This window comes from Elephantulus edwardii, unplaced genomic scaffold (assembly GCF_000299155.1).
Source record: "Elephantulus edwardii isolate Elephantulus edwardi_28Jun2011 unplaced genomic scaffold, EleEdw1.0 scaffold00031, whole genome shotgun sequence".
NCBI lineage: Eukaryota > Metazoa > Chordata > Mammalia > Macroscelidea > Macroscelididae > Elephantulus > Elephantulus edwardii.
The window spans coordinates 10,034,635-10,056,552 of NW_006399781.1; the positions used below are offsets into that span (position 1 = coordinate 10,034,635).

Sequence of the window (21,918 nt, forward strand, 5' to 3'; positions counted from 1 at the left end):
AATAATTATTATTATTATTATTTTTCTATTCCATCCAGCATTAAGTGGTATTGTAATGTTGCGGTTAAAATTGTACTATTTTATTATCTCCATCACAGGAGCACAGATTCAGAAGGCAAAGTTTGCTCCAGAACAAAACTGCACCAGAGAGTCCATGAGAGGCTGGATGTTCAGGGGCTTTTCAGGTGGCCATATCAGAAAATAGATGTGCAATTAAATATTTGCCCTGCTTATCCACCCTGGTCACCCCAGGCTCTTCCTCCAGGTTTTCTCCCAAACATCTAACCATATCAACCCACTCTTGACTTCAGTCCCACTCCATGACCTGGACCCAGCCCAAATAAGAAATGCCACAAATGAAAACATTTGTACACATTGACTTGACCATCACTAAGTGATTGTTCTAAAAATGAAAATAGATGAGATAACACCTCCAACTCAGAGACCTAGCCTGTGTGCCTGCATTAAGCCAACTTCTCTCCAGTGTTTCTGTGGATTTGGAGCCCTGCCCAGCAGGAAGCGATGGATTCTGGAGAAAGCTGATCTGCCCCTACATGACGATGCCCCAGGGGAGACTCCATAGGAGTATGGGGCGAGGGGAGGCCACTGACAGAGCGGTGCAGGAATGTTACCAATGTTACCGTCAGTGTCGGAATGGATGACATCAACAAACTGCGCGTCACCGGGATCTAATCTGTCTTGTGGAGGCTTCCCATTGAATAAAGGGCCCGCAGGGTCGAGACCTGGAAGGAAAGCAGAGTTGGCTTAGCCGCCCAACGCCATGAGTCACCTGCAGCGGGGCTTGTGATTGCTCCCCACCAGCAACCTCCAAGGCTGCAGGGCACCCCAGATGGGCAAGCCCTCACGGTCCTTCCTATTTTGTCAGGACGCTTTCCCACCACCCTGCAGCCTTTTCCCACAGTGCAGACGGTGCCCTGGCAGTGCCCCCTTGAGATGCACGCAGGTATCAGTGGGCAGGCCGTGTATAGAGTTTAACACCAACAGTGTACACATGTGGGGAACAAGAAGGGGGGTGATAAACTGGCTCTTCAGGAGGGAAAAGTCCTTTGGCGTGTATATAGGGAGCTCTGGTGGCAAAGTTCGTAGAGTGTTTCACTGCTGAAACCCTCTGGCAGCTTGAATCCCCCAGTTGCTCTGAAGAACAGTGGGCAATCTCCTCCTGCGGGATTTACAGTCTCAGAACGCAGTGGAGGGTCAGCGATGAATGGGTTATGACTCTATGGTGCTGAGTTTGGGGGTTTTGTGCCAAGGAACTGTGCTGCCAACCCGTAGGCACATGGTTAGAATCCATCAGTGGCTCCCCGGGAGAAAGATGGGCAGTCTACTCCTACGTGGTGTGATGGCTCCGTAAACCCACTCGAGGCTCTGCTTGGGTTGGTTCTGAGTCAACATCAACTTAAGGGAGTGGGGAGAAGCAGAGACTATATTTATCTTTATCCTGTGTTTGATGACCCATAAACCTTACAACCCCTCCCCTCTTGTTAATAAAACTCTTATGTCTACTTGGCACTTTACGGTTTCACATTTCACTCTTAAATACCAGCTCATTTGATCCTCGCTGTCTGTGAAGAAGGCAGGATAGCTATTGGTAGTCCCATTTTACAGGTGAACGGACTGAGACACTGGGAGATCAAGGGTTTTTACCAGTGTCATACAGTCCATCTCCAGCTGTTGTGGTCTTGGTTTCACTAAACTGTGTTTAGCAAACTCAGTAGCAAAGGGTGAAATTCACTGGTCAGGTCAGGGTTCAAAGAGGGACGTAGTAAAGGGGAAGTTGATCCTGCAGATTTAATCCATCCCACAGACGCCTGGGCTGATGCTCTGCCCTTGGTCAGTGTTAGCTGGTGATCCTCCCATCACTAGGAAGCAGCTGGAGAGTGCCAGAAGAGAGGCTTTGAGAGCACAAAAGAACTTGAATGGATCAGTTTGCTAAGTACACGCAAGAATTGAAGAACTGGGAAAAAAAATCAGTACTAAACTTGGTTGGTGATTTTATTCTCTTTAAGTTCTCCATTAAGATGCGGAAAAGGAAGACAGTCAACAAGAACATTTTGTTTATCGAAAAAAATAAAACAAAAAACCCCATGGCAATTGTACATCATGGGCCAGTAAAAAGTTTAAAAAAAAAAAAAAAAAAGAAGAAGCTGGAGAAAGAATGAACAACTCCTATGACACTATAACCCCAAAATACAAATTTTTTTTTTCCAAAATACAGAATTTAAAATAAACATTTTTAAAATATTGAAAGTCAGAGGCTCCAAAAGAGATCTATTTGGAATAAAGGAAGCTTGATGATTTATTTTTTTTTTTAACTCTCTAACTATTAATTCAGATGTTACAGCCCGTCCTCTGATGTCATGTCCAACATGAGATCTTTGTCTCAACTTTCCTGGTTGGAATTCATTCCCTCTATATCCCTTTTTTCCCAAAGCTCTTTTACGAATCCCTAGATGGTATAGTAATGTGCTCAGCTGTCAACAGAAAGAGGTTGGAGTCCACCAAGTTGTTGCACCATCGAGTCGAACACAACTCATAGCGACCCTATGAACAATAGATCTAAACCCTGTTGAGAGTTCAAGGACAGCGTTCAGTCTACCAAGGGGCTTCCAAAACACCAGCCATGAGCTGGCTTCAGGTTCTTTGCTTTCTTGGAACACTCTTGTGTTTGTCTCTGGTTCTTTTTTTAAACTTTATTTTATTAATTTTAATGAACGTTTACAGAGATTTTGGATTTCCATTCATTCATTGTTGCAGTGTTTGTCTCTGGTTCTTATCTGTCTTTTTTACTACCCAGCCTCTCCTCTTCTTTGTTCTTCTTTAAATTGAAACTGATGTGGGAGGAACTGGATCGAAACCCACGCACCCCTTCCTACAGGATATTCACAACATGGCATAGGAAATGCAAAATTTGGAAGGAATTTGTTGGGGAAGCCTCTTCCCCCTCACATTAGACAGCACCATTTCTTGCCTAAAAACTTAACAATGAAAATCCCAGTTTACATCAGCAACAGTAGGTCAATCAAAAAGACTATCTACTCACCAGGCAGCACACTACCACTGCCCTGCCACCAAACCTGGAGCCCTGGCTCAACCTGGTATTGCCCCCAGACTCTCTCTAGTGCTCAAGTCATGAGAGTATCGATAGTACACATGGGAGAAATGGAAGGAGCAACAGGACTAGGGAAGCTCCTGGATGTCTGTGGAGGAGCCTCTTGTCCCTTTGCTTCTCCCCTTTCCCTATCCCTATCTTCCCATTTCTTAGGTAGCAGCACCATGTGGGTATCTGCAGTCGAAGTTAGAGAAAGGAGCTTCACTCCCACCATGGCCAACAGAGCGAGACAGTGACTTTTCTGCTGCAGAAATGCAAGGCACAGATTGCACAGATGGCCTCACCTCCAGCAGAGCCCACATGCAGCTCACAGCTTACAGCTTGTGGCTCAGGGAAGTTGAAAGGAGTTGTGAGAAAATAAAAAGGCTGATGGAACCTTGCTGGCTGGCTGACCATCTAAAAGCTCCTTGAGAATCCCCTGATAGGAACCTCATAGCAGGTGTCCAGGGAGGATATTAAGAAAGATAAGTAAGAATGTTGACATGAACTAATAAATACACATCTATAATTATTGCAGCATTGTTTGTAACAAAGAGTTGGAAACAACCCAAGTATCCATCAGTGGATGAATCACTAAAGAAACTGTGGTATATAATGGTGCACCACTGAAAAATGTTCAAGAATCCATGAAAGGTTGATGAATCGTGAACAAATTATACCAGGGGACATAAGCCAGTCACAAAAAGAAATCCTGGTATAAGACCACTATTATAAAAGCATGGAGAAAGGTTTACATACAGACAAAATCAATCTTGGAGAGATAACAGGAATGGAAAGGGAGGGAAAAGAGAATAAAAACTAATAAATAGATATGTTGGGTGAAGGGAATGGCAATACAGAAAAAGTGGGTTGATCATAGATTGTAACTAATTATTTTAATCAATAGTAATTTATAGGGGTTGGGCTGCGGTGGTAGTTTAAAAACTGGCTTTTCTAGCTTACTTTTCTGCTGGTCTTTAGCTACCTTAACTGCAGACACATGGTCTTGCAAATCATCAACGGCTGTGTAACTGAGACCCCAGTGACAGCGGTGGTGGAGAGATTGTGGACAGGCTGTGGCATTGTTGTGGACAGACTGTGACAAGTTATAACCTGAAGCTTCTTGCATTTGTGCTTGCCACAGTTAAAGATTTTGCAGAAAAGGGGGAAAAATAGTGATTAATGTTATAAAACAAAATGTCTATAGACTAAGAAAAATCAATATGTAAGAAATATAAAGATTTAAAATTTTGCATATTCACATGCAATAAAATTTTTTAAATTTAAAAAACCCAAAATTATTTATAAACCTTTACACAAAGACAATTTTTTTTAAAGTACTAAAACAAGAGAGAGAAGGTGCAAGATGAGGTGAAAGAGAGCAGGACTCACTTTGTAGGGTCAAGTAAAAGAGTTTTGTTTTATCCCAAGAAGTGGCTGTACACAATTTTTGGAGACATAATTAACAAGATAAATTGCAAACTTAAAAAACAAAACAAAAACAAAAAAAAACAGATAAGAAACCAGCTACAGTTTTGAGCTGACCTTAGAAGAAACTGAAGCCTGGAAAATAATCCTGCCCTTTGGGTCTTACCACCCCGCCCATTGAAGAAATACCCTTTGCCTCTTGATGGACTTTGCCAATCCCTAGAGATTAGAGGTGGTGGGGAGACCTGGTCACCAAACTAAAGCTATACAGTTTTACCTGCACTTGAAAGTTTCCCACAGAAAATCCATTCCTAGAATGCATTTGACCTTGAAACTGCTTGGGCTTCCAAAGGCAAGGACACACTGATCAGAGAATATACCAAGGGGTAGATTCTCATGGGAGACTTTCAGCTGCAGGTGAAAATAGAAAAGGAGTCATAAACATAATGTCAGAAACTGTTAGCAGAGACCCAGGCACATGTGCTGCATTCGACTTGGCTAATGTGTGCTCTAGCGTCTTCCTACTCCCGTTTGCTCCAGACTAATTTGTCTTCACTCAGGAGGGGCAGCAATGGACATTCTTGGTACTGTGCACAGCCCTGTGGTGTGATAGGTTTGCTAAGGATTTGACTCTTTTTTTCTTTCCCTATACCTATTGGTTGGTCTACATTGATAATACCATGTTAATAGGGAAAGATGAGCTATAAACCCCTGAAAATTTCAGGGACCACGAAGGTTGGTAAAACAACCAAGGATCAGATGGTGGCATAAACCTGTGTGTTGTCTGAAACTATAACAGGATACAAGTTTACCCCAATGTCGATTACTAAAAGACATACAGGCCTCTGAAGATCTTTCTAGTATAGAGCATATATCTCCTTTCTCACAGTGCCTAAGACTACTGTACAGACTAATTTAAAAAAATGTCTCTGGAAACTAAGTCAAGGAAGAACAGGTAGCTCTTGGGAAAGTGAAAGCATCGGTTATACAAGTGGAAATACTGGATATGATATGGGAAGGGTTCCATAGCAAGATGACCACCCGCTCCCCAGCACAGGCCAGCCAGCATGCTGCCAGAGACACCTCCTCTCTCTGCTAAAGAAGAAGTCCCATGGCCAGGAGAGGCCTGGTACACAGGTGGCCCTGCCCAGCACGTGTGAAATTGACTCAGGCCAACGTAGTCAACAGGTTGAGCTAAAAGCTGTGTAAGTGGTCATCACCAGTGGGCCCAGGCCCTGGCCCCTTGATATTCACAGCTGGACTGTAGCTTGTGCACCAGCTCTGTGAAATGGCCAAGGACATAAGGAGCGGTGCAAGATAGTAGGCAAGGTCTGAAGGGGATCCCTGGGACGGGACAACTGGGATTGCCTCAAAACCTTGGACGATACGGTTCGAATCCACCAGATGCTCTGCCGGGAAAAGGAGGGACAATCTCCTCCTGTACCAGTCAGATCTGATTTGACGGTACACTCACACACACACACACAAAAAAAAACAAAAACCTTGGACGCTGATGTGTTCTCATGGAGCAGCCTCTTCACTGCTTTCCCTCCTGGGGAACCAAAGAGAAGACATTAGAGCACAAGTTAAAATCTTGCAACTTCTAAGGACATTTCCATTGCATCCACCAGAAACAAGAATTCCACACTGCCAGGCTGACTGGAAGATAGTCAAAGAGAGAGGCATAGCAAGAAAGGACAGTGATTTTTGTGGCTATTGTACAAAAATGCCCAAACATCCACCTCAATCCTGGGCACATACAAAAAGGGACACAGAAGTAACAGGTAAAACTTCCCTGATAGGGTTGGCCAACATGCTGCCCAAGTGTGCGAGGTCAATAAATTTGACTTCCACTGAGGGCTTTTACCCCTTATATGCCAGATTAGGGTTCTCCCAGCCATAATCCAGTCACATTACAAGCATCAGAAACATATCTGCCCAGATGTTGGCAAAATGGCAGGGGCCTCTAAATGCCGCAGGACCTGGTGCCAGGAAGGGGAATCATCTCTTAGGTCTTGCTGTGGGTCACCGCATAGAGGTGGATTTGTTACTTCATTCCTCTGGAGGTGCTGGAGCTGATCAGCCTAAGATGCAAACCCACCACCCTGTTCCACAAAGGGCCATAATGTTCACAGTTCACCTTAGACATGGACGCTGGATAAAACACAAAGCTCAAGAGGACAAAAGCTTGCATTTCTGCCATACGGCAAAACAGGTAGCTTTTCTCATAAACCTCTGGTGACCTCTAAAGGACGGTATAGTACACGTAGCCCTTCTGTCAAGGAAAATGTCTAAGACAATTGCTGTTTTCACACCCAAAGAAAATCCACTGGTGTGATCCTAATAGAAAGGAAAGATGTTTTCCTTTGGGCAGTTATTAACTAACCACTTGTCTTTCCAACTGTAAGTCTGGCCTTACTCTGCTTTTCTTCCCTTTTGATCGCTAATGTCTTCCGGAGCTGCTCCACAGGTCTGATGCAGTCCACCTCACAAGAAGTTGTTGGATCTGTGGGCAACTCCTGTTCTCAAAGCACTAACGCCTTGTTTTGGAATGTGGAGACTCTAACCAGAACTTGCTCACCAGTCAGAGGAGGCAGAGAGGCTGTGTGCTACCTTCTCGGGCTAAGGGGAGAAATAACAGGGCTCGTACTAAGGATTTTTTAAAGGGGAATTGAGAGAGAGAGAGAAGCAGTTTTGTCTTAAAGTAGATTGTCTGATTGTGCCAGAATAGAAAAGAAAGTAAAATTGGGAGCTCTGGTGGCCTAGTGGCAAGAAGCTACAACTACAATCCCAGAGGTGTGTGGTTCGAGTCCACCAGATGCTGTGCCGGGGAAGGAGGGGCAATCTCCTCCTGTACCAGTCAGATCTGATTTGACGGTACACGCATACAAAAAATAAAAAAAATTTAAAAAAAAAAAAAGAAAAGAAAGTAAAATTAAATCCTAGAGTATGTAGCAAGTTGTGGAGGGTGCAGGAGGAAGTGTGCATTATTTGACTTGGCTTGTGATTAAAAACTTAAACTCATTGTTGTTGCATCAAACTGATTCATAGCTGACCTGCCAGCAGGTTTTCAGAGGCTGCAAATCACACAGGAAGACTGTCCATCTTTCTTCTTCCAGTTGGTGGATTTGAACCACCTACCTTTGGGTTGGCACTCAAACTCCTTACCCATTGCTGTTGTTGTTAGGTGTCACTGAGTACAACTCAGAACAACCCTATGACAACAGATCTGAGTCCTGTCCTATCCTGCACCATCCTTGTCATCTCTGACACATCAATAATGAGTTTGGAAAGGGGAGGAAAAAGCAAATTTTCAGAGTCTTGAAAAGCCGTAAAGCCAATGTTTCCTACTAGTATGATTGTTTTTGTTCCTTCCCTTGATTCCATACAAGTAATACAAGTGACAAGGTAAACTGAAGCTCTGAAAATAATCCCTGAACAAGAACAGAGAGAATTTGCGGTTATTAAGTACTGAAACTGCCCACAGGAATAAGTTAGTCTCCCACAACCGAATGGCTGTGGATGTTTTAACCCCCCAGGGCAGGACGTGCTGTAGTGACTATAAGCCAGACTACTAACAGAACTTCCTGACTTTATCGGATCACATGAAGAAGCAGAACGGGGCCCTGAACACCCTTCCTGGCCGGTCTGCTGTACTGGCCCCGCTCCCTGGTGGGGGTTTTGTTGAATGCTGGTCTTTTTCTCCAAATAAGGCCTTTTGTTCTGTTTACCTCTCCTGCTGCTGTGCCCTGTGCCTCCATCCGCAACAGTGATGTCTGACTCATCAACTTAGTTGTGATGCCTCTGCTCCGGGTCCTCAGGGACCTTATAGAAGAGTGGGGGTATGCCAGGTTGTAAGATTCAGCCTCGAGCAATGAAGAGCAGAAAAGCAGGCTTTTTGGGGGTTAAATATGTCTGCACGGCTGCTTACTGCTAGCTAACTTGTGCTGACTAGATCACTACTATGTAGCATTTAGCAGGTGGCCTTAGAGGTCCAATGACCCGGCAATGTGCCACCTTTGTTCATCAGCTCAAGTCTGGTTCTGCCACCACCCAGGGCATTGCTTCAATAAGTAATCCCTTAATACAATACTGATATTATCATCAGGGAGTTGCTGGTCACCTTCAGCCTCTTGGCTCCTCTGGCCAAGTTTCAGAGTTCTCATCTGTGCCCCCAAACGTGTGTACAACAGAACAAAATGTGTGCAACCACCCGGTCCTGGCAGTGGAGACAGTAAACTGTGGCCACAGACTCACTACTGGTCAAGTCCAAGCTGTAGAAGAGAACTAAGGAGCAGAGAGTGGAAGGAAGGCCAGTGTGGGGGGTTTCCATGGTGACAGGCGAGGGTACGCTGCTGTTCCCAGGCAAAGAACCCAAGGCAATAGATTTGCTAGACACATGGGGGCAGATAAACTGAGGCAGTGGTAGCTGAAGACCACCAGCGCTAAGGCCGTGTGTGCTCTGTGTGAAACTCTCTTTCCAAACTCTGTGGTCAGTGACGTTGTGTTGGCATCTTGCAATCAGCCAAGGTGACAGTGGTTACGCCATGGAAACAGCATGGAAAGTGCTACAAAAAAGTGCTTTTGCTTCTCCTATTCTTGGAGGACTGGCTGAATTTCCAACTCACTACCAGGACACATGCTACCTCCAGAAGACAGACTCCCAGCAGGTAAAAAGGGTACAGGTAAATTCAAGCTGTCTGTCCTTTTGTACCTGTCAGATGTGGGAGTAGCTGGGTGAGGGGAGGATTTTGAAATATAAGGACACATTAGTTTTCTAACACATAATAGTGAAAATACTAAATTATTGAACTTAAAAAAGAACTTTGCTTTTGTTGGAGAATCAAAGATAAGAGTAGCCTGGTTGTTTAGGACAAAAGAGGAAAAACATAAGAGAAAATCAATACAATCTTAAGGATCAGGGCGACAGGAGTTGTTAATCAACTGTGTGTGTGTGTGTGTGTGTGTGTGTGTGTGTGTGTGTGTGTACAGAGAGTGACTGGTCCAGCGCTACCTGTCAAGTTAAGGCACATGGCCTGGCATGTCCAGACTCATGGTCCCTAAAGTTTTTCTCCCAAATGTGATTGGTTTGAATCATTTACCTTTGTCCTCCCTCCATACACTTCTACCTTCCAGATTTCCCAGGTGTAAAGCAGCTGCCTCAGTGTAAGGGAGCTCTGATAACCTAGTGGGTAAGGAGTTGTACTGCCAGAATAGCAACCCAAAGGCAGGCAGTTTGGCTCTACCAAGAGAAAGAAAGATCTGCAAGAGAAAGATGTGCAAGTTACAGTCTCTGAAAAGCTGCTGAGGGGTCAGTCATGAGTCAGTTCTGACTTGATCGCACACAACAACAACCACCTAGTGTAGGGACAGATCATGGAGAAGGTACAAATGTGAGGGGCCTGGGGTCTCTGAAAGCCCCTTGGGTCCCTCCTATTGTGGTTGTGGAAAGGTGCCAAACACACACAGTATGAGGACCCAGCAAGGCCGTCTTTGTTTGAGGTTCGACCTGCTGTGTTTCTGAGTATTTTAATTTTGTTTTGGCTTGCAAGTTGATATTCAGAGAGTGAGCGCTAGCCATCCAAATTCCCATCTCGTTTTCCTGTCATGAGACTCCCGCTCTGTCTGAGGGATGACGGGTATTAGGCACATCGTTAAAACTAACCTACACTGACTGAAAAGGAGCAAACAGTACCCACTTGAGCAAGGGGAGAAAATTCCTATGGGAAAATAGCTGATTTTTCAGGTTATAAGAAAAAATTGCATCATCAGCAATATTTTCTAGAAACCATTTCTTTTCTATATATAAATTTTAAAATTACATATAAAAACGTTAACAAAGTGTCTTGTTCCTGGATGGTGCAAGTGATTTATTCTGGACTACTAACCTAAGGTTGGTGGCCCAAACCCATGCAAGGACATCACAGAAAAACCCTGGCAATTACCTAACCTAAGGAGCATGCATTGGAGCAGATGAGGGGAAGCGCAGTTCGAAAAGGATATATGCTTAGGTGTATATGTATGAAGACAGTCTAGAACAAGAGGTGCATTGCAAAGTGGACTTGGGGAAAGGGACTGGATTAGGGGAGGGAAGAAAAAAAACAATGAATGGATAAAAAAAAATTTTTAAGCCCTAGCAATCTGCTTCTGTAAAGACCACAGCCAAGGAAAGCTATGGAGCAGTCTACACAACAATATGTGGGACTGGCAAGAATCAGAATTGACTCAACAGCAATGGGTCTGTTTTGGGTTCAAGGTTTTTTACCCCCACATATTATACAACAAGACAAAGTCAATATTATCATGACTTCCTGTTTGCATAAGAGGACACATGGTTAGAGAGATGCTGTAATGGGAAGAACAGCTCAGGCACACGGACTTGAAAGCCTTCATGTGCTCTCCCATGAGCACCTGCCCAGGCCACCTACCTCACGCCCATTTACAGAAGGCTTACCTGTAATCCTCCCCAGCTGTCCGTCAAACATTTCTCCAACAAACCCAGATATGTGGGCTCCTAGACTTACTCCAATCATGTAAATGTCACCAAGAGAAGCTCCTTCTACCTGGAATTCCAAAAGATACATCACCATGAATTATGAGAGGGCAACGAATTGACAACACATGCAGAAATTTCCTAGCTAATGACATTGGGGAAATATTTCTAAGAGCCTTATATCCTTTATCTCATAAAAATGTCATGGCACCCCAGAAGTAATAAATATGATTCTTGTTTTATAGGTGAAGAGGTGGCAAGGATGTTGAAACTTCATCTCACAGACTGGGAATGTTATCAAGAGGGGCTCATCCCTGGAAAAAGACATCATGCTGGGAAAGGCAGGAGGCCTTGGAAAGAGAGGACTCCCAGTGAGATGGAGAGACCCAAGATTACAACAACAGTCTTGAGCATGGTGGAGAGAATTATCATGGTGCAGGACTGGGATAGGGCAAGGCTCAGATCTTGATTCAAAGGGTTGTGATGAGCCAGAGTCAACTGAATGGCACCTAACAACAATATAGATGATGGACTGAGGCTCAGAGTTTCAATGAGCTGCCCAAGGTAGGCAGCTGGGGAAGTGGGGGAGCAGGCTTCAAGTCCAGCCTGTCTCTCCTGCCCAGTGTATTAACCCTTATGTCACTGTCTACATTCATCCTCCTGCTAGAAACCAAACTGAAAAGTCTTTCAGGTATTCAAAATTGGGAATGGAGCAATAGCACATTTTGATGAGTTCCCTTATGCCCCTCCTGGCTCAGTAATGAAGTCACTATAGTAAGAGGAGACAGGCCAAGACAGGAACGTGGTGGACTGTATCGCCCATCGGCTGCTGCGACACCCTTCCAGGTGCCATTTTAACATTCAATGCCTACAACTGTGGCTTAGATGGACAGTTTAGATTAAAAACCATGCCACTCATAGCCACAATGACCACCAGGTCAGACTTTCTCTGAAATGGTCCACATTTAATGCCATTTTATACTCTCTTTTTAAAATAAAAGAGATAATTCATGAAGTACATCACAATAAAATTCAAGGTTTAGCTTTTGTAGGCCTAAAAATATAAATTATACAAGCAAAAAAGCAACCCCTTCATCAACCATGTGTTTCATTTTGGTTTTGGAAAATCTGGTCACTAATCTTTTGACAGTTCCCAGGGAAAGGGGGGAAGTCATAGAAGCTGAGAAAGAAGGATCAAGGTGTTGAAATCAGGAAGCTTCTGGAAACACCCTCTCCTAACCATAAGATACATTTGTGTAACTTAGAAAATGATGGCCTGCTCAGGACACTTTACTGTGGCATACTGGAAAATGGATGATAATACATCATGACTCTCCACTGCCTATGACAGCAATGAAGCTTCCTGAGATGTGCACCTTGGCACAGTGCACAACCTGTACACCCAAGCCTATTAGTTTAACCCCCAACCCTTCACTCTAGCCACCTAAGAACTTACTCAGAGTTGCAAAACAACCCCTCTGCTCCCAGCAGATGTCTCTTGGTTTTAAATCTGCAAATAATGGATCCGCTTCTGTTTGGACCTGCATTATCTAAGGGAATGTTTCTCTTACCAACATCTGAATAATAAATTCCTTCAAGATGCTTGCTACTTGTCTGGTGTTTTTAGAGGCCTGGTTGTAATTCAGAGTTGTCGCACCTCGATTCCAGTCAACAATGATCACATTCATGTCTTCTACAAGGAGCAGACTTTCCACTAAGTCCTGCATCCAAACGGGAGTGGAGCCCGTTGGCCTGAATCCATGAATAATGAAGGTGGTTTTCTTGGTCACATTCAAGTGCCCCAGGGCCGTGGAGCTGATGGTCTGAGCGCAGGTTTTGTTTCTCTGTGTGTAGAGCATCAGCTTCACACGAAGCCCGGTACCCACCACTGCACTGGGAAAGCTCAGTTGGGTGAATGTAGAACATGCTTCATCTGTGTCTGAAACAAAAAATTACATGGCATCAGGACAGCTCAATCATTTTGGGGTATCAGACAAGAGTGTTGCACATACTTGCTGGATTTTTTTTTTGCTGCTTCTTTTAACACCTAGCTCCTGTCCCAGGCTCAGTAAAGTAGTTGCTGTTTGTTATTATGATCCATCTATCCAGAGCTGACTCCAGCAGGTTTTCAGAGACAATAATGGCACAGGAGGAGATTAGCCATCTTTTACCCACAACTTTACCCCTCAGTAGAGGGTCAGCAAAAAAGATTCTCAGGGAGATAGACTGAGACGGGACCTGCAACAACAAGGCAGTTTCGTGCACCGAAGGGCACTTTGAGTCCCTTTATAACACTTACCAACAACAACACACCTAACAGAGGACTTGGCCCAATTGCACAAAGTTGCAAAGTCACATCTGGGTCAGAGCTCTTGAAGAGTGATGTCCAGGATTTCATACATGTTATTTCCTAAATGTTCTCCCTAATCTGACCCCTCGTCAAGTTCTAACTCATAACGTTACCTCAGTGAAGCCTGCCCAGCCTTTCCAGCTGTAATTACTGTTCCCACAGAATTCCAAAAGCCCTTTTATGCATCACATTGTCAACACACTGAAAACACTTTCAGGATTGCATCATGGTCCCTTACGTATACAGGGGTCTATCCTGGTGCTTATCCTATAGCAGTCATTATTGTTGTGTACTGTGGAGTCAGAACCGACCCATAGCTGACCTTCTGGTGGGTTTTCAGAGGTAGTTAATCACACAGGAGAATGCTTATCCTTCTCCTGTGGAGCAGCTGGTGGCCTCGAACTGTGTGTCTTTGGGATTGCAGAGCAGCTTCTTGCCACTAGGCCACCAGAGCTCCCTCCCTAGTAGAGATTTTTAAAAATTACCGTCAAGTCAGTTCCATCTAATGATGAATTGTGTACAAGCAGAACTGCTTCCTAGGGTTTTCTTTGCTGTAATCTTTATGGAATTAGATTGCCAGGCCTTTCTTCATTATGTCACCTGGTGAGTATGAGCCACCAGACACCTGGCATAATTGACTTGAAATAGTACCTTAGGGAGTGTAAAATTGTGCAACCCCTGTGGAAAGCAGTATGGCGCTTTCTCAAAAAGTTGCAAATAGAGATACCATTTGACCCAGCAATTCCACTACTGGGAATATACCCTGAAGAGACCATAGCTGACATCCAAGCAGATATATGCACACCCATGTTCATTGCAGCTTTGTTCACAATAGCAAGGAGTTGGAAACAACCTAAGTGCCCATCAACAAACGAATGGCTAGAGAAGCTGTGGTACATTCGCACAATGGAATACTATGCTGCATTAAAAAACAAGGAACTCATGCAATATTATTCAAAATGGTTGACTCTGGAGAACATTATGCTGAGTGAAATATCCCAGTCACAAAAGGACAAATATTACATGATGCCACTGTTGTAGAATGGGACTGTCCTTGGGGTTGGGGAGAGACTGAGTAAGATGGGTTCAATAATGTATACTGCACTGAAACAGAGGAGGGAGAAAACCATCTAAAAGAGAGATGTAACTGGGTATTTCTGTCATCACAGGAGACTAGAGCGAGGGCTGCATGGTGGAGGGGACCTGGGGGAGTGTTTGTAAAACAATGAAAGAATCTTTTCTTTTACTTTTCCATAATTTTTGGACTCATGTACTTATAACTTGTTAGTCAAATTTGTGTCTTCTAGGTTGCAACACCCCCATGATACATCTTGAAGGATATGTACATGTACAGCCAAGCACAATCAATAAGAGTGCATCTGAATTCCAAAATCAATCTCCATAATAGTCTATGTGTTTCCTACTGCCAAAGGGGCCCTTTAGAGTAGTGAGAGAAGATCTTCACCCTGAAACCCACAGCGTCCCTTTTCAGCAGGAAGTAGCTAAGAGAATACGCCGTCCCCTTTTCCTTATGACTCAGGGTGAAGTCTCTCTCAGGGAGGAGTGATAGGGAATGGCAAAGGACACACTGACAAAGAAGATTAATCAGAACTGGCTTTGACAAGCACTGTGGCATTTGGACAAGAACAAACTGGGAGGAGGGTAGAGAGAATAGTGCAACAATGAATGAGTGGAAGCCCAAAATCTCTGTAAATGTTTATGAAAATTAATAAAATATAATTATAGAAAGAAAAAGAAAAAAAAGAAATAGTACCTTATTGCCTTGTGTGTCTTTCGCAAAGCCCAGCACATATCAGAAGTATCAATGAGGATACAGAGTCAGCTGAGTCTCTGTGGTACAAAGAGCCTCTTCCCTTTTGAACAACTCTATTGTACAAGGGCCTCTTTCTAGTGTCAACAACTGCAGAGAATTTGACGTGTGCTACCACAGGCCATTCTGTAATACTTGAAACTAGTGACTATCATGGTCTTCCTTGCACTTGCTCCTTTGCTCTTAAAACATCACTTTCTAGCATTCATTCAGCTCAACAGCTACCAGGATAGCCTTAGAAGAAATGAGGGAAAAGACAGGGCATAATACTACTGGAACATTTCGCGATGCCAAAAGTAAACTAATTGCTATCGAGTCAGACCAACTCATAGTCGACCCTCTGTTGGTGTCCAAGGCTGGTTTTTGGTTTTCTTCCATGGAGTCACTGGTGGATTTGAACCAGCAAAGAGGTACTGCCATTGGGTTAGCAGTGCAACTTTCCATGGACGCTGCCAGTGACCGCCCCACCAAATGTAAAAGAAATGCCTAAAAAGAAGTCACAAAGACACATGGGCTTGAAACACTGACCGTGTTTGAGACTATCTGAGCATCTAAATAATGAAAGATGGTGAAGACAGATTGTAGACTTTGGGGGAAAGCAGGAACCTACAACTTAATAACAAAATAAAGAGAGATTGTTGACAAACAAAGAAAGGGAGAATTTCTGCATAAGGGATGATACAGCCTGGTAAAATTGGAGGTGGTGCTGGTGTTGAAATTCATCATTTTATAAGCTTAATAGTAAAGACTGGTTAGGCAAGAGGAATCATCAACAGATGCTAAAGCTAGGTGGTGAGAGGTGTTTGAGAAGGAGAATAGGGTGGGGGATAGTCAACAGAATTTGCTGTGTGTGTCTTTAAACTTCCGTAGTGATGGGTGAAGTCTGTGGCTGGCCTGGAGGCAGCTTCTGTGCAGTGGCTCCATTCTAGAAGTCCCGTTTCTTGTGTCTTAATGGGGGTCACGTAAGGAAAGTCTTGGTTTGGGTTTGGTTTGTGTTCTTAGTAATGCAATCAATATTGAAAGCTATATTCTTTGATGTTGGGTTATGCTATTGGTTTTTTTCTCTCTACAAGTGGGCGTCAGTCGGCCCGGACTTTTGTTGCAGTTGATAAAGACCCAAGGGTGAAGCATAGTCAGCAGCACTTGCTGGATGTATCTTTAAAATTCCATAGGGCCCTCAGGCCAAATTTATTAAGATGAGAATGAACATTCCTTAAGTGGTACAGCAGTCATCTATTTGCTGTACTGAATAACTTGGAGTTGCCTATCAATGTGCCACAGCTGTGTCAAACACCACGATGGTTACCCATCATGGACGGTGTATGGAGGAGCTTCCACACTGATTCAGGTTTGGCAGGAGTGGCATGCTCATCCTAAACCACCTGCCTCTGGGAACTCTATAAACTATAAAGAAATGGTGTGAATTATAGAACAGAGCTCAGGTCTTTTGTTCATAGGGTCGCTATGAGTCTTATTCGACTTGACGACACTTGAGCTAAGTGAGACTCATGTTATATTTTAGAAGAACATTCTTCTACTTTGTACATCACTGCTTGTCAATTTGCTGTACTGAGGTTAAGCTGAGTTTGCTGTGATGCTGAACCTTGTGTCATTGGGGTATCAAAAAATTGTCTACCAATGTGAACAGTGTTTGGTGGAGCTCTCAGCTGTAGGGCAGGTTTGGAAGCAGGAGTGGCATCCATTTCCTAAACCACATGCCTCTGGGAACTCCATGAACTTGGAGAAACTATGATAATTATAGAAAGGCATAAGGTCTTTTGTTCATAGAGTCGCTATGAGTTGCACTCAACTTAATGGCAATCAACAACAACAAAGACTGCTTATTAGTGATTTGGTGAACTATTAATCAAAACGTTAGCAGTTTAAAAAAAAAGGTTAGCAGTTCAAATCTAGCAGTCGCTCCATGGGAGAGAGATGGAGAATCTTCTCCATTCAAGACTTACAGATTGAGAAACTGCACAGAGGGTTGCTATGAGTCGTACACAGCAGAGGAGGATGCAGTGGAGATAGTGGACCCCATACTGGGGTGATCACAAGTCTCATCTCTAGTGAGAAGTGGGAACCATGGGCTTCTGACTGTGACACCTGGAAAAAGACACAAAAGCCCCAAAGCAGTGTCCTGGTGGAGAATGCAGACGCTGAACCTGGCCATGAGAGAAAAGTAAACACAAAAAGAAGACTGGTATATGAGGAAGAACAACCTTAGGTGGTCTAGAGGTAGGGAATTGTGCTGTCAACCCAAAGACATGCATGTGGTTCAAGACAACTAGCTGCTCTGAGGAGAAAAATGGGCCATTTCCTCCAGCGCATTTTATTGCCTGAAAACTCTTTGGAGGGTCAGCTATGAGTCCATTCTGACTTGGCAATACACAACAATGACAACCTTTAAAAAGGTCAGCCACAGACATATATGCACTCTCATGTGGAAATGGTCTAGATTAAAGAGACATAATATGTAAATTTTAATGATTAGGAACAATAGAAGGAGAATTGATGCCTTTGAGCTGTGGTGCTGGAGAAGAGTATTGAATACACCATGGCCTGCTAGGAAAACAAACATTCATCCTGGAGAGGGTTAAACCAGGGTGCTCCTTGAAGACAAGGATTCTGAAGCTTCATCTGACATACTTTGGACATGTTGCAAGTAGGGACCAAGTCCTTGGAGAGGGACATCATGCTTGGGAGGGTGGAGGGCCAGTGCAAGGGAGGAAGACCCTCAATGAGATGGATTGAGTCAGTGACTGGGGTAATGGGGGTAGGTATGTTGGAGACAGTGAGATTGGCACAGAATAGAGCAAGGTTTATGGCTATTTGTACACAAGGTTGCTATGAGTTGCAGGTGACTCAACAATACACACACATATAAATACATTGTATCAATGTATAACAATCAATAACAACAATATATAAATACATTGTAGCCTCTAGATCCTGTAATGGCAAGGGAGAAAAAACTCACACAAGACTTTAATTATTACTAGGCAAATTAACAAAATTAGGACACTAAATTAGGTGAAATTATTGCACTAAATGTACATAAAGTCAGTATGAGTTGGAGGTGACTTGATAGCACATAACAACAACAGCAACAACATGTACTATTTTTACTCTTGTACATTTTCTGCACATTTAAATTATTTCCCTAAAAGTTCAAGCAGAAAGAAGAAACAGGGTGAGTTTTTAGCAGTGACAAGCAGAAAAGCAGGGAGGCTGTGAATCCTGAGGTGGGAAAGTAGAAGAAACGTTAAGACTTCTAACAACCTGAACAGGGTATGCACTATGAAATGGAGGGAGAGGAAAGGTGGGGCTGAGGCTGTATGAAAGGAAATGAAAAATCAATTTATTTGTAAATGTTTATTCAAATCACAACTTTTGAAAAAGAGTTCTACTAAAAAAGGGAACTGGCATTGGAAATATAAACTGGTGATTAAATTGTGAAAGATAAAAGAGGGATAGAAATAAAAAGAATTTGGAGTTATTGGGTTTTGAAGCATGGTGTTAGGTTTGCAATGTTTTGTAAGGCTTTAATCAAGAACAACAACTAAATTAAAGTTAAGAAAATAAACTTCTGCTCGACATCGGTATCCAGACACAATAACACAAGAATTAGTACAGGTGTATAATTTTTTTAAGGCTGCATAATTTTCAATCACCTAAGAATAACTTAAAACTCTGCTTAAATCTCCTCCCAGACACCTTGCTTGGTTATAAAAGAATAACAGCCAAGTAGGAGGTGAACTTGAGCAAAAAGCAATTTCTATAAGTCTAAGCTAGAGATGACCCTTTAGAATCCTGAGGAGAGGATGCCCCGCACTGCAAATGGGCATTTGGCTGTGTGGGTGGGTGGGAAGGTGGACAGCAGAGAGAGACTGGTAACTTGCAATGGACTGACAGAAGCCACGAATACCCTAGGAGACATCAGTCTCGACTTCAAGAGGACTTTTGAGTCCATTGATCCTGCGTTCTTATTCTCCATGGATCTACCTGGCACATCCAGGAATCAATCCTTTCTCATTCTGGGCCTCGGAGTACCCTTCATTCTCGGGTTAATGTATGTATTTACCTAAAGCTTCTGGTGAAGTTGCAAAATAGAATGAGAAGAAGCTCAAATAGCAGTGCAACAATGAATGAATGGAAATCCAAAATCTCTATAATGTTCATTAAAATTAATAAAGTTTAATAAAAAGGAAAAAAAGAAGCTCAAATAGCAGGGCAAAGTTTAAAGAGGCCTTGAAATCTCACCCTAGAAAAGAGGTAGGTACTATTTCACACATCCCCCTCTTCCTCTTTGCCATGCAATAACACCATGTGTCTGATGTAAACATTTTCTCCACGTGTGGGGCCCTTTCCTGCCTCCTCCCCGTAGTCTGCCTGGCCTTGGATAACACAGTCTGAAACTTGTCTGGCTGCTTGTAGAGCAATTCCCAGAGTAAATAACTGTTTAATTAGTCATTGAACAGAAAGTATCATGGAGTAGGGCTGAGCTTTGGATATCAGTAGAGTAGGGTTGGGCTAGTGACTCATCTGGTGACCTGGAGAAATTAATCATAGTTCACTCGCCACTTCCCTGCCCAAGACAGGAATGTGGAGAGATTAATTATGAATGAGGTCATATGGGAAAGTTAAGGACCTTTGTCTATTTCCCCTCATTGTCAAAGTTTATAGACTCTCTCTTCTGTAACCATGTTTCTTCAAGGGAGTCGTCTTGGTTCTGTTTTCACACACTCATTGTCACTGTGGTTTTTTCCTGGGTTTCTCTGTTCACCTCTGCATGACTGCTTCTTGCTGCTGTTTCAAGAGGGGCTCACAAAGGAGCCCTGGCAGCGCAATCCAGCTGCCATCTGAAAGACTGGCAGTTCTAACCCACTTGGCAGCTGTAGGAGAAAGACCTTGTGAATATATATATATATAAATGTGTGTATATATATAATGTGTATACACATGTATATCTATAAATGTGTGTATATATATATATGTATACATATATACATACACACACATATACCTATTCAATACATTTCCTAAATCTACTAATTTTTTTTTCATTTCTTTTTTTCAAGAGTTGTCTCCAAGGTCCCTTAGGGCAACCCATATATGCAACAGGCTGCGTACACTACCAAGGGGTTATTGTTCACAGTCATTGCACACCGGCCCCCACAGAAAAGGTGGACAGTGAGTTTAATTAGCGTCAGAAATCCACTAATTTCTAAATTTCTTCATGGGCTTCAAGCAATATTCATTCCTTTAGAAATGAATATTACCACTATTTTTCATACACACTGTTCCACGTTCATCTTGTATGACATTCTGTTGAAGAACTCTGAGCTTAGCCTTGCTGTCTCCCCTTGTAAGCTACTTTATTTCTTAAAAACAACATAACTCAAGCATCCTTTCCTTATTCCGGAATAACTTCTCCTCACTAGACCAAAAATTCCAAGATCGCCGATCTATTTACCTGCTTTATGTATCACCATCTGGCACCATGGTGCCAGGAACAGGGTCTGGCTCAGAGCTAACATTGGCAAATATCTCTTGAGTAAATAAGAATCTATCTGTTAGCATATTTCCCAGCCATTCAAAATGATCCATATGAATCCTAGAAAGAATGAAATGTGGATAAAATAAATGGAACATGTTCTAGCACGTGCACTATAACTGAAAAGGTGTGAAAAACGTGTCTAAAGTGGCAAGGCCTAGAGAGTAATAGGCAAACAAGAACAGATGATGGAAGGGAGAAGACCAGAAAAGTGGAATATAAGCTCTAGTTCTAATATTCTTTGTTAAAAATTGCCTGTGGTTCTTAATCTTCTCCTTTTTCCTGAATTAATGATATTTTTAAAGAAAAGCCTTACACTTTCCTCATTTCAGACCATATTTAAAAGTTGTTTAAGTTCCCTGAGGTGAAAAATATAAAATCACTGGCACGGGTTGTTTCTGATGCATAGTAACCCTCCATCAATTTCCATGCCTGTACAGTATAGCAGGAGATTGTCCACTCCCACCCTGGAGTCACTGGTAGATTAAACACCAGACACACTCGGCCTCTGGGTCAGCAACACAACATGACACGCCTGTGTCACCAGAGCACCCTGGTAACAGTAATGTTACCAGCACATAGAGTACAGATTTGTCTCATTGGACCTCACATTCTCATGTAATTTAGGGAGTACTAGATATTTCTGAATCGCAGCTTTTAAAAATTGCTTCATTAACAAAAGTGTAGTTCTTTAAGGGAGTTCTGGTGGCTTAGTGGTCTGGAACCGCACTGCCAACACAGAGGTATGTGGTTCAAATCCACCAGCTGCTCTGAGGAGGAAAGATGGATAATCTCCTCCCACGTGCTTTACAGTCTCTGAAAACCTGCTGGGGGTTACGCTTGGCATCAACAGGACACAACAACAGTGTAGTTCTTTCAGTTCCAATTCATTTTGCTATTTCTAAAATCATCCCCTAGAAAGCAAATTCTTTTTTTATTCTTTTTGTTCTTTGATTAAAAGGTTATTCAGAGTTAGTGTTAATCAAGAAAAAGTGAGTAAGCATAGAACATGTTAAACTGGTTTCTAAGCTTACCTTCTATTTGAATTTATTTGAAACAAGAGAAGGTCTGCCTTACCTCTTTAAGGCTTAAAATTCAAGGACTCTGAAACGCCATTTCCTGTTGACTGGAAAATTACAACTGGATGAAT

The 21,918-nt window shown here is 42.9% G+C and overlaps 1 protein-coding gene across 1 annotated transcript in view; it reads right to left on the minus strand.

Moving 5' to 3' along the window:
• Window positions 1-16,524, minus strand: part of LIPH (lipase, member H) — a 51,626-nt gene extending 35,102 nt beyond the window's left edge. Inside the window, exons 1-6 of the mRNA XM_006884164.1 lie at window positions 16,518-16,524; window positions 15,119-15,171; window positions 13,269-13,284; window positions 12,602-12,969; window positions 10,992-11,100; window positions 642-743 (exon numbers count right to left, since the gene is read on the minus strand). Of these exons, the coding sequence (XP_006884226.1) occupies window positions 642-743; window positions 10,992-11,100; window positions 12,602-12,969; window positions 13,269-13,284; window positions 15,119-15,171; window positions 16,518-16,524 (655 nt within the window). The remainder of the gene's footprint in view (window positions 1-641; window positions 744-10,991; window positions 11,101-12,601; window positions 12,970-13,268; window positions 13,285-15,118; window positions 15,172-16,517) is intronic.
• Window positions 16,525-21,918: the final 5,394 nt, after the last annotated feature.